The 12,205-nt window shown below is 42.2% G+C and overlaps 1 protein-coding gene across 1 annotated transcript in view; it reads right to left on the bottom strand.

Moving 5' to 3' along the window:
* The window catches only part of LOC141266110 (uncharacterized), an 86,268-nt gene that overhangs the window by 57,394 nt on the left and 16,669 nt on the right, over nucleotides 1-12,205 (bottom strand). The window contains exons 5-6 of the mRNA XM_073680050.1: nucleotides 9,754-9,851; nucleotides 3,746-3,860 (exon numbers count right to left, since the gene is read on the bottom strand). Of these exons, the coding sequence (XP_073536151.1) occupies nucleotides 3,746-3,860; nucleotides 9,754-9,851 (213 nt within the window). The remainder of the gene's footprint in view (nucleotides 1-3,745; nucleotides 3,861-9,753; nucleotides 9,852-12,205) is intronic.

The raw sequence follows: 12,205 nt of genomic DNA, 5'->3' as shown, positions 1-12,205 counted from the left end.
TCGCTATACACCAGTATTAGGCACTCTGATGGCATCAGAGCTACACGTTTTTTCCTTTCTCACTCTAATTTGTCTGTGGATCTAGTTTCATTCATTTTGGAACTTTTAGAATTCTCCCTCATGCACAACTTCTTTTCTTTCAAAGGCTCATACTATCTCCAGCTCCCGGGAACCGCCATGGGGGCTTCTTTTGCCCCGGCGTATGCTAATCTTTTCCTGGGGCTGTGGGAGCGCGATCTCGCCCTGCACGATGGGCCGTCATCAATGGACCACATCCCCCTTTGGATGCGGTACATTGATGACATCCTCTTCATCTGGCAGGGCCCTGAGGATGAACTGCAGCTATTTATGCAGTCTCTCAACCTTAATGACATCAATATAAATATCACCTACCAATATGACAAAAATAAAATTACGTTTCTAGATGTAACCATCCATAGGGATAAATATGACTTTCTTCAGACCAGTATCTTTAGGAAATCTACCGCCAGCAATTCCCTACTGCACGCTTCGTCAGCACATCCTAAGTACATGGTCCAGTCAGTCCCAGTCGGACAATTTCTCCGACTACGTAGAATCTGTTCAGATGACCAAGAGTTCCTCAAACAATCTGAGGAACTTAAATCTCGGTTCTACGAGAGAGGCTACAGTAGGAGAACAGTAAAAAAGACCTTCAACCGGGCTCTTCATTCTAAACGCTCGGATTTATTATACTAACAAAAAACTGTGATCAATAAAAACAACAAAGTTAGATTTATCACTAACTACCATGCCCAGTTCTCACGGATGCGCAACTGCCTTGCTAAGGCCTGGCCGATCCTCCTAACTGATCCCGTTATTGCCAAATTTATACCCCATAGCCCGAGTATCACAGTTAGGAGATCTAGGAATTTACGCGACCATCTTATTCACAGCCATTACCAACCGGCACTTACTAGTGGCTTTATTGACTGGGTTGGTCCTGCGCCGGGAAGTAGGCCCTGTGGCCACGGCATTGCCTGTCCCAATATTGAACATGCGACTCAATTTTTCAATTCTTCACGGTCTAAAATATATCCTATAAATAAGGCCATCAACTGTCTTTCGAGACATGTTATTTACTTTGCTACCTGCCCATGCGGACTTATATATGTGGGCCTTACTTCAAGACAACTAAAAGTTAGAGTCCGTGAGCATGTCCTTGGTATTCAGGCTGCCGTTGGCCACCGGGATGCTTCCACGTTCAGGACCATTCCCCGCCACTTTAAACTTTTTCATAACTGTGACAGCTCGGCTCTACGCGTACGAGGCATCGACCAACTTACTAATACTCAACGTGGGGGAAACACAAGTCAACGACTTGCACAATTGGAGGCTCGTTGGATTTGGCTTTTAGATACAGTCCATCCAAAAGGTCTTAATGAGTGTCTTAGCTTTGTCCCTTTCTTGTGATCGCCCCTCCCTTACCTCATGTGTGCCATTCAATGCTTTTAACTTGTTTTTAATGTCTATATTTGTTCCCACAATTTTTTTTCTAGCACTCATCCTGCTATGGCCAACACAGTCTGGTCCTCTTCCTTTTCTCATCATTTGAGGATATCCTACATCGCATCGTTTTCTACCCTCTTTTTGAAGATTTATGTGAACCAGTTTGTGAAGATACATCTACCTCTACTGTTTTTTCCATCTATATATAGTTAACCGCTGTGATTGTTACTTCAACTTTGGGGATTTTCCTACTTTGTATACTTATTATCTATACAATCTATATTCTAATTTATCTCTTTTTATTTATTATATTTAATTTAATTTATACTCATGATGTACTATTTGGGTCTATTATATCATACTAATATTGCACTATAAACCAAATCTGGGCCTATTTCCTTGGACCTCTATACTTATGAGGACTCCATGATGACTATTTGCTTTTGTAGTGATATATATTGACCCAACCTTATATGCATTTTTGCCACTAATGCTAATATATATTTTCTTTCTATCATACTTTTTACTGCTATTGTGCAGCGCTCTTCTTTTTCTTTCTTTCTACTACCACGTGTATTTATATATTCTGTCCCTGGTCTGTTCCCCCATCACAGCTGTCCCCCGCAGCTTACCGATTTACTATGCATAAAAATCCTTATCTATTTGCTGTTACCATTTGTTGCCCTGACGACCATGTATGCTTCCGCTGCACGCCGGCCGTGCGTCCCGCGGCTCTCGGCATCTCTCTGTGAGGACCTGTGTGATGGTCAGCTGACCGTCACATGATGCCGACGCCGCGGTTCGCCCCGCCCACCGTGACGCGGTAAGCGTCACCCAGGTCCTCAGTGCTAACCTCCAACAGCTGCGTGCGGCCCCCTCATATTCCTGATTCCCTATAAAGAGGCACCATATGTGTTACTCCTTATGCCCCCTGAAGAAGGCTGCGTCCGAAACGTGCGTAGGGGTGGACCCCCCTTCCCCTCTGGTATGTTATGACTATGACTACACTTTATTAAGTCATCACCTCCTGAACTTTCTGCCATGCGGTCTATTTCTAATATTTAGGCGCATCCCCATATTTGCCTAGTCTATTATTGTAATAATCCTGTCTACCTTCTATGATACTTGGTTCTCTTCATACTGTCTAGGAGATAAGTGTCTTTAAGAATTCATATACTTACCTGCTGGCCTATACTACGCTTTCACTGTTGTGAGGGTTTTTGGTGGGGTCCTCTTGTTTTTTGTACACATGGCACTCTGTGCCTAAAAGCTCCATGTATTTTAATGTATTATCTCTAATAAACATTTTGTATTTTTTCATTATTTGGGTTCTATGTCGTATGTTCTTTTTCTCCTCTTCTTCTCACCTGACAGGTGCAGTTCCACCGTCACATCAGGGATGAGGTCATTACATGTGTGACCATACAGAGCAGGGTAAATGTCAAGTTGATAATTTTTGTATGGTCCCTGAGTGATAAAACAAATATCCCAATGGCCCCTGGCAGAAAAAAGGTTCCCCCTCCCCGACAATCTGATATGATCTCATTTTTTTGTTACCTTCTTGGTGACTTGTTTTGTGTGTATATACTACAATTTTACTGATAATCTTGGTCGATATTTGGGATTGTTAATTGTATTAGGCTGTCACTAGATCACACATTTATATGTTGGGGGTGTCTTGTGTGGGTTTATTATGACCCTTATTACAAGTCTACCTCTTACCCCTCTGATAGGGCCTTATAATATGTCTCTGTCTTATTGTTAATGTATCTTTTCGCAATGAAGATGTCACGATATTTTCTCCCAGCATTCATATTTTGGGGTGTGCTGCTTTATACACACTGTCCTTTTGTATTGTTTTTGTGCTGTTTGATATCTACAGTAAATCTCCCCTATGATTATATGGGTGGTGCCATCCCGTTCTTTTTGGTTGGAGACACAGAATTTATTTGATGCAAATTGAATCTTCTGAAATATAATTTGGGGTGATTTGTTCGATTTCACTCAATGCAGCTACAGTATTTAAAAAAGAAAAACATTCTTGTAGGACAAACCTTTTTTGCACACATTTTGGTTTGGCAGAGTATGGGAATGTTTTAGTAATTTGAGAATCCTGTGTTTGTTGTATGATTTCTTATGTGATTAATTCTTTGTTCTTGTAGTTTACACTATAAACTTCTGTTAGTGCCCCCAAAATGTTAAAGTAAAGTAAGACCATATAAAACATCCAGGCCTCTGACAGGACACGCATTCACGCTCTTCATTCACTGTTACGTACCTGGAGTAACATCTACTGGAACGTCCTCTTCCACGTTACTCACACGCGGTGGGTCGCCCGACATCTTTTCTTCTTCTGCTTTGAACTCCACTTTAATAATCGTCAGATCTTCACCCTGACAGATGGAAAAATCTCACAGTTCAATATACGAGTAAAAATAGGAACTGGAACAGCGAAAAAGAAACCCCTTGGTGAAAGAGACAAAATGTGTGCTTTAAAGAGGACCCTCCCCAGGTCAAAATTTGTCTGTCAGGCTTCTGGGTTCGAACCTTTGAGCTTGTGTTTTGTGATCAGCTTCTCTTTCCACTGAGCCACAGCGGACACACCTTTTATTCTGGCTGCAGTCTGTTTAGCATAACACAAGTGTTTTCATTTGTCTGCCCCATCACCTTTCGGGTGCGGTTTTATATTCTTTCCCCCTATTGACATTTTCTGCTGGTGATAGTTTCATTTGGCTGTTCAGACATTCTTTTGTTTAATCCCTTTTAACCCCCAAGGTGGTTTGCACGGTAGTGATCAGGCCAATTTTTACAATTCCGACCACTGTCACTTTATGAAGTAATTACTCTGGAACGCTTCAATGGATCCCCCTGATTCTGAGATTGTTTTTTCGTGACATATTGTACTTCATGATTGTGGTAAAATTTCTTCGATATCACTATCGCGTTTATTTGTGAAAAAAAGTGGAAATTTGGTGACAATTTTGAAAGTTTCGCAATTTTCAAACTTTGAATTCTTATGCCCTTAAATCAGAGTGATATGTCACACAAAATAGTTAATAAATAACATTTCCCACATGTCTACTTTACTTCAGCACAATTTTGGAACAAACATTTTTTTTTTTGTTAGGGAGCTATAAGGGTTAAAAGTTGACCAGCGATTTCTCATTTTTACAACAAAATTTTTTTAGGGACCACATCATATTTGAAGTGACTTTGAGGGGCCTTTATGACAGACAATATCCAAAAGTGACACCATTCTAAAAACGGTGCTCAAAACCACATTCAAGAAGTTTACTAACCCTTCAGGTGCTTCACAGGAATTTTTGGAATGTGGGAAAAAAAATGAACATTTTTTTTTTCACAAAAATGTTACTTTAGACCCCAATTTTTTTATTTTTGCAAGGGTATCATTAAAAAATGGACCTCAAAATGAGTAAGCAGATACCCCATATGTGGGAGAAAACCATTGTTTTGGCGCACAGCAGGGCTCAGAAGGGAAGGAGCGCCATTTGACTTTTTGAATGTAAAATTTCTTGAATAATTAGCGGACGCCATGTTGTGTTTGGAGAGCCCCTGATGTGCCTAAACAGTGGAAACCCCCCACAAGTGACACCATTTTGGAAACAAGACCTCTCAGGGAACTTATCTAGATGTGTGGTGACCACCCTGAACCCCCAGGTGCTTCACAGACGTTTATAACATTGAAGCGTAAAAATAAAATGTTCACATTTTTCCCACAAAAATGTTTTTTAGCCTCCAATTTTGCATTTTCACAAGGGTAACAGGAGAAATTGCGCCATACCATTTGTTGTGCAAATTCTCCTGAGTACGCCGATACCCCATATGTGAGGGAAAACCACTGTCTGGGCGCACGGCAGGGCTCGGAAGGGAAGGGGCACCATTTGACTTTTTGAATGTAAAATTTCTTGAATAATTAGCGGACGCCATGTTGTGTTTGACGAGCCCCTGATGTGCCTAAACAGTGGAAACCCCCCACAAGTGACACCATTTTGGAAAGTAGACCCCTCAGGGAACCTTATCTAGATGTGCGGTGAGCACATTGAATCCCCAGGTGCTTCACAGAAGTTTATAACATGGCGCCGTGAAAATAAAAAAAAACAAAAACCTTTTTCTACAAAAAATGATGTTTTAGCCCCAAATTTTTTATTATCACAAAGGTAAGAGGAGAAAATGAACCCCAAAAAGTTTTGTGCAATTTCTTCTGAGTACGCCGATACCCCATATGTGGGGAAAATACACTGTTTGGGTAGCTAACATGTAACCTCAGAATAAAAAAACTTTTAATCAGAAAAATCTCATTAAAAAGCAGACAAACATATACATTAATGTGAAACCACACTAAAGGTACTGGACTCTACTGTTTAATTCCAAAGAGTCCTAATTGACAAAAAAGAAGGGGATATCGCACACAACTAGTATACCATTTATCATAATCCAATAATCCCCTCCTTTATACAGATAGAAAGGATTATATAGAATCGTATGGCGAGTCTTTCAGTACCTCCCAAGAATAAGTGCAACCCAGTGAACAAAGTGATTGTAGTCCATAAATCAAACAAACAGATGGGATCACTGTAGCATAGACCTCTACACTAAGATACCACTGACCAGGCCCTAAATTACCACCTATACTGATTCTTGCCTATCTGCGGAGGTTGGCACCCTAATTAAAGTTGGCTATTTTGGAACCCCTGCTCAACGTCGGCTATCCCTATATATCCTGGCTCGCCCTGGAATATATCCTAATTGCACCACATTCCGATGCAATCTAAGGCATATGATATAAAACACAGCAAGAAAAAAATGAGTGATATAAATAGATGACTTATCTTGCCCATAAGGAGATGGTCCAGGATGTATAACGAAGGTTTCGGCCTTTGGTCAGTGTCCCCGTGTCTCCAATGAGAGACTTATGACCAAAAATGAAAAAAGGTCCCAGATAGATAATAGAAGTCTAAAGCCTCATATCTCAGGTCTATGATCAGTGTCCCATCGCCTCAACGCGTTTCCCCAAAGTAAGGTTCCTCAGGAGGCTGATACAAAGGAATGTCCAGGGTATAGATATATAATATATAAATGCATGCTAGTGATCAGTCCATTTTGATAATCAGAACTAGGGTAGGTAACTCAAACCCTCCACTAATCGTGTTTAAATACATCCCCTCCCCCCCCCCCGATTCCATTGGTCCCAGAGAGTCCCAATAATGGATAGTTTTCCTCCTCTCAGAAAACTGCTCCTTCACCCATATCCCACTGCCGCCCTCAATTACTCTCCCCTCTTTTGAAGTGCACTGCGTGAGCATCTACTCCCCGTCCAACCTCCAACTGGCTGTCATTTACCGCCCCCCCCAGGATCAACCACCACTTTCTTTGACCACTTCACCACTTGGCTACTTCATTTCCTCTCCGTTGACATCCCCACTATCCTCATGGGCGACTTCAACATCCCCATTGACACTTCCCTCCCAGCTGCCTCTAAGCTTCTATCCCTCACTTCCTCCTTTGGTCTTACCCAGTGGTCTTCCACACCCACCCACAAAGACGGCCACATGCTGGACCTCATCTTCACCCGCCTCTGTTCCCTATCTAGGTGTTCTCCCACTCTACGTCTAAATTTTCTACAAGTCTTCCCAACATAATCCAGCGGACTACAGCAGGTGGCTTTATAAATGACACTATCCGTTTTACAATTACAAAAGTCCCTTATAAAGAACCTCTTACCAGTCGAAGCACTAACAAACGACTTTCCTGGGCTCATCTGTTCACACATCTTGCAATCATTGCATCGAAAAAACCCACAGACCTTTCTGTTTAAAATACAGTGTTTGGGCGCACGGCAGGGTTCAGCAGGGAAGGAGCACTGTGTGACTTTTTAAACGCAAATTTGTCTGGAATCAAAAGCGGACGCCATGTCACAAACTCAAGTAGTGAGCTCAACACTATTCGCCATATTGTCGTCATTTTTTTTTTCTTTACTTTTGTAAAATTCCCAACCCCAACACAGCCCTAACCCCAATCCTAATACAACCCCAACCTTAACCCTAGCACAACCCTAACCCCAATCCTAATACAACCCCAACCCTAGCACAACCCCAACCCTAGCACAACCCTAACCCTAGCACAACCCTAACCCTAGCCCAACCCCAACCCTAGAGTTTATTTTATACGCCGTTCCTCATGCGGTATAAGTGATTAGATGACTTTATTCTTCGGGTCGGTGCGATTACAGCGATACCAGAATCATATGGGGTTTCTATGACTGACAGCTGTCACACACTAAAAGACGCATTTTTTTGCCAAGACTAGTTTTTGCAGCGCCATATTTTGAGAGCTATAATTTTTCCATATTTCGGCCAAGAGTCATGTGACGGCTCGTTTTTTGTGGGATGAGTTGACGTTGTTATTGATGCCATTTTCAGGCACGAGACATTTTTTGATCGCTTTATATTCCGATTTTTGGGAGGCAGAATAAACAAAAACCAACAATTCAGGAATTGTTTTTTCTTTTTTTTTTATTCTGCTCCGGGTGTGGTAAAATTGATAAGGCAGCTTTATTCTTCAGGTCAGTACATTTACAGCGGTACCACATTTATATAGTTTTTTCATGTTTTGGCGCTTTTACACAATAAAAACTATTTTATAGAAAAAAGAATTGTTTTTGCATCGCTTTATTCCAAGAGCTATAACTTTTTTATTTTTCGGCTGATGGAGTTGTATGGTGGCTTGTTTTTTGCAGGACAAGATGACGTTTTCAGCGGTACCATTTTTATTTCCATTCGTCTTTTTGATAGCGATTTATTCCATTTTTTGTTTGGCGGTATGATGATAAAGCATCGTTTTTTGATTAGTTTTTTATTGATTTCTTTTACCGTGTTCACTAAAGGGGACAATTTTATAGGTCAGTTCGTTCTGGGTGCTGTGATACCAAATATGTGTACTTTTATTGGTTTATTTATTTATTTTTTTCATAATAAATAAATATTATGGGTACAATATATTTTTATTTTTGGGGATTATTATTTTTTTTTTACAATTTTTTTTTCACTTTCTGCCACTTTTTTTTACTTTTACACATTGTCCTACTATGGGACTTTCACCTTTTGCAGCCTGATCGGCTGTATAGCACAGAGACCAGCAGCTCCCTATGCCATGCAGCCTGTCAGCGCTGCACAGGGAGAAGTTACTTTGGTCGTGCACTGCTTGCTGTCTGGTGACCAGCATGTTGTCATGACGACATCGGATTGTCATGACAACATCTGGGAGCTGCCACAGACACCGCGGGACGCCGGAGAGGAGGTGAGTACCGGCGCTTACCTACCCTTGACCCCGCAATGCTGTGATCGACTTCGATCACAGCATTGCGGGGTTAATGTGCCAGCAGCGGTGCGGGACCGCTCCTGGCAGATAGCACCGGGTGTCAGCTGTGACAATCAGCTGACACCCGGCGGTGATCGCACCGCTTGCGTGCGGGCGCGATCGCAGCGCGCGTAGTAGTACGTAGCTGGCACTCTATAGGCCCAGTGCGCAGCTACATACTATTACTGACAAGGTCGGAAAGGGGTTGAAACCAGTTAGTGAAATTCCAGCTAAGGTTAATATCTTTGCAGTTTCTGTACTTTACGCTGCACCTATCTTCTGTTGCTTTACTGGAAGTAGGCGGCATATTGTCTAACAGTATGTACTTTATACTTTACTGTGTATTCCGTGGTTTATTCTACTCACTGCTTTTTTCTATTTCAGAACACTTTCCCTTTTGTAGGTGATTTACATTCTGGTCTGATCTCTGGTTCTTTAAGAGGAACGTAAAGCGCTCAACGGCCTTTTAGGCTGTATAGGTCCGAGTTGCCGTCTCTTAGTTTGTGGGCTCTCTCTGCTCACGCAGGAACCACCTGGGACCGCGGTGTCAGGATCTCTAGTCTGTACAGGAAACAGAAGGGTCAGCTGCAGTTTTTTAGTGTATTACCTATTTTCCCGAGTGAGTTGCTACACAACATAACATTGTCACTTTATGCTTTTATTTTATCCACACTGCTTTTTTACCTTCGTTTTTGTTGCCCATTTTGTCTGTGTTTCTGTAAACTGTATCTTTTATATCAAAGTTTAAAAGTTTTATACGTTTTCTCATAGGCTCTAAAGAAGCCATAGCCTTTCCTACAGTATTGCAACCAGTTGACTGTAGGAAATCACCCAAGAGCTCTTACATCTGTGACCTTAAAGGTCCACACAACCCTGTATAGAGTTTGTATGTGGCTCAGCTTCATCTACCTGATGATTCTCCGGGACGTTGTGATTTTCTTCTGCACGTTCCTGGTAACACGGAGGATTGGGACGTCTCTCTGGTGGATTTCTTCCGATGAGTCCATCTGTGAGGGAGACACATGTAAGCAGGTGGAAGGTGACCCAGGTACCTTCTAAATAATGGAGGTTTATCTTTATGCTCTGCACTTTATGGCTGATGGAGGTAAATTGCTTTGTATATATTGTAATTGTAGCGCGTATCCCCTGTGATGGGCACTGCAGATGGTCTGGGCTCTATCAGTCACTGCAGGTACTTTAGGCACAACCGGGCATTCATGGAGAGGTTTACAGAAAAGTAGTTTAGTTTATAAATACTTTCTCACGACTATAGCAGTGTGAACTGTAACAGTGATGGCAGGTTACTGTGCTGGAGAAGGACAGAAGGTCAGACACTCTCTGACATCAGGTATCTGACTCCGGTCTTAGTCTCCGATTATTCGTTTGTTTCACTCCCATATCTTGACATACCCTTCTGGCTTTTGACCCTGGACTGTTACCTGACCACGCCTTTGTCTTACTCCTCTGTACTACGAGCCCTCCTGGTATTTGACCTCGGACCTCCTGTCTACCCTGTCAAATGATTTATCCATGTCACATTGAGATTGTTTATATTGGTCAACAATTTTGGTTCTCAAGTCCTCAGACCGTTCTCTTCTCCTCTTTCTGTTCTTCATGCTTAGTGTGGCACACACAGACACACAATGCAAAGATTGAGTAATCTTCTCCCGTTTTTATCTGGTGTCAGGTGTAATTTCCATATTGCTCACACCTGTTACTTTCCACAGGTGAATCTGAACGAGCACCACAAGCTTGAAACAAAGTTGTTTACCCACAATTTTGGAAAGGTGCCAACAATTTTCTCCGGCTCATTTTTGGGGTTGTGTGGGAAATTATGTCCAATTAGCCTTTTTTCCTCTGTTTTTTTGTGCTGTTCCCATATACACAAAGGAAATAAACATGTGTATAACAAAACATGTGTAATTAGAATAATTTTCTGGGAGAAATACTTCATTTTCTGGAACAATTTCAAGGGTGCCAACACTTTCGACCATGACTGTATGTCTATGGCTAGAGGGATTATAAGTGGTAACCAACAGCCTGTTTATAACACTACAATGTTAGACTTAAAATTTAAAAAAAATTCCATAAACTATCGTTTTTGGGGCAGATGCCTGTTGTGCCAGAGTTTATACCTATGTATTCTATACTAAAGGATCAATAGCTGTCAAGCTCGGAATGGGAAGAACCTAGAAACTAACAACGGGAAAAAGGGAGGGAGCCCTAAAAATAGGGGAGAGTGGAGACCCTTAAACAGAGCTACCGACAAACCCTAACTCCCCTATCGACCCTAAAGAGGTTCTGCACCTATGGCCGAGCAGGATACATAGCCCTAGTAGACCCTAAGGCTAGGCCCTAGGAAGGGAGTGGGAGGGGTGAACACTGAGTCAGCCCCACTAAAAACTAAAGAACATACAGGGGAAACAAACAGGGGAATACACTTAGCTCCAAGATGACACTGGAGAAAGCACGGCAACAATCCATGAAGAAACTCCAAAGTAATTCTAGTCGACTACTAGAATCCCAGGCTTGAATAGGTGTAACACGCTATCACCAGCAACTCTCTGAGGATGTATTTTAGGAAACAGAAAGGAAGTGCTGATTAACAGCAGAAAGGTGAGGATAACACATGGTCCTAAAGGAAAAGGTAAAATCCCAAAGCAAGGTGAGGATCACCTCTGGGTCCTAAAGGGAAAGGTATAATCCACAAGCAAGGTGAGGATCACCTCTGGGTCCTAAAGGGAAAGGTATAATCCACAAGCTAGGTGAGGATCACCGCTGAGTCTTAAAGAGAAAGGTATAATAAAAGTATCAGGGAGATGTCTGTAAGGCCAAACGCAACGACCTTCTACAGCCGGACACCGTATGACTGTCTGACAACCCTGACACATCCGTGACAATAGCTTTTTAACAAATACCAACAAATTTGGTGCTTTTAACCTAAGGCAGGGGTGGGGTACCTCAGGCCCACGGGTCGTTTATGTCCCTCGATGACTTTTGTGCAGTCCCCGGACAGATTCCCGAGGACCGCAGTGCTTGAGCCGGCCACTGTATTTTGACGGCTGCCAGCCCATTAATTTCTTCTTGCTCTGTGAGCAGGGGCACGCAGGGTTCACTAGCGAATGCTGAGGATCGTGCAATGAAAGATTACGTCCTGACACCAGTGCCAGTGTCAGGACATACTTTGTGGGTGGTTAGTGCACAATTTGTACGGCCTGTGAAGGAAGGTATAAATATGGCCCTTAGAAAACAGATTCCCCACCCCTGACCTAAGGAATTAGTGACTTCAGTTTCTTCTAGCCATGAAAAAATTATTATCCTTATTTGTGGAATATCTACAGGTTTGGTGTTTGTTCATAAA

Source organism: Phyllobates terribilis, unplaced genomic scaffold (genome assembly GCF_046119375.1).
Source record: "Phyllobates terribilis strain yellow unplaced genomic scaffold, ASM4611937v1 Scaffold_4__5_contigs__length_816908805, whole genome shotgun sequence".
NCBI lineage: Eukaryota > Metazoa > Chordata > Amphibia > Anura > Dendrobatidae > Phyllobates > Phyllobates terribilis.
This window is presented reverse-complemented; position numbering and strand designations above follow the sequence as displayed.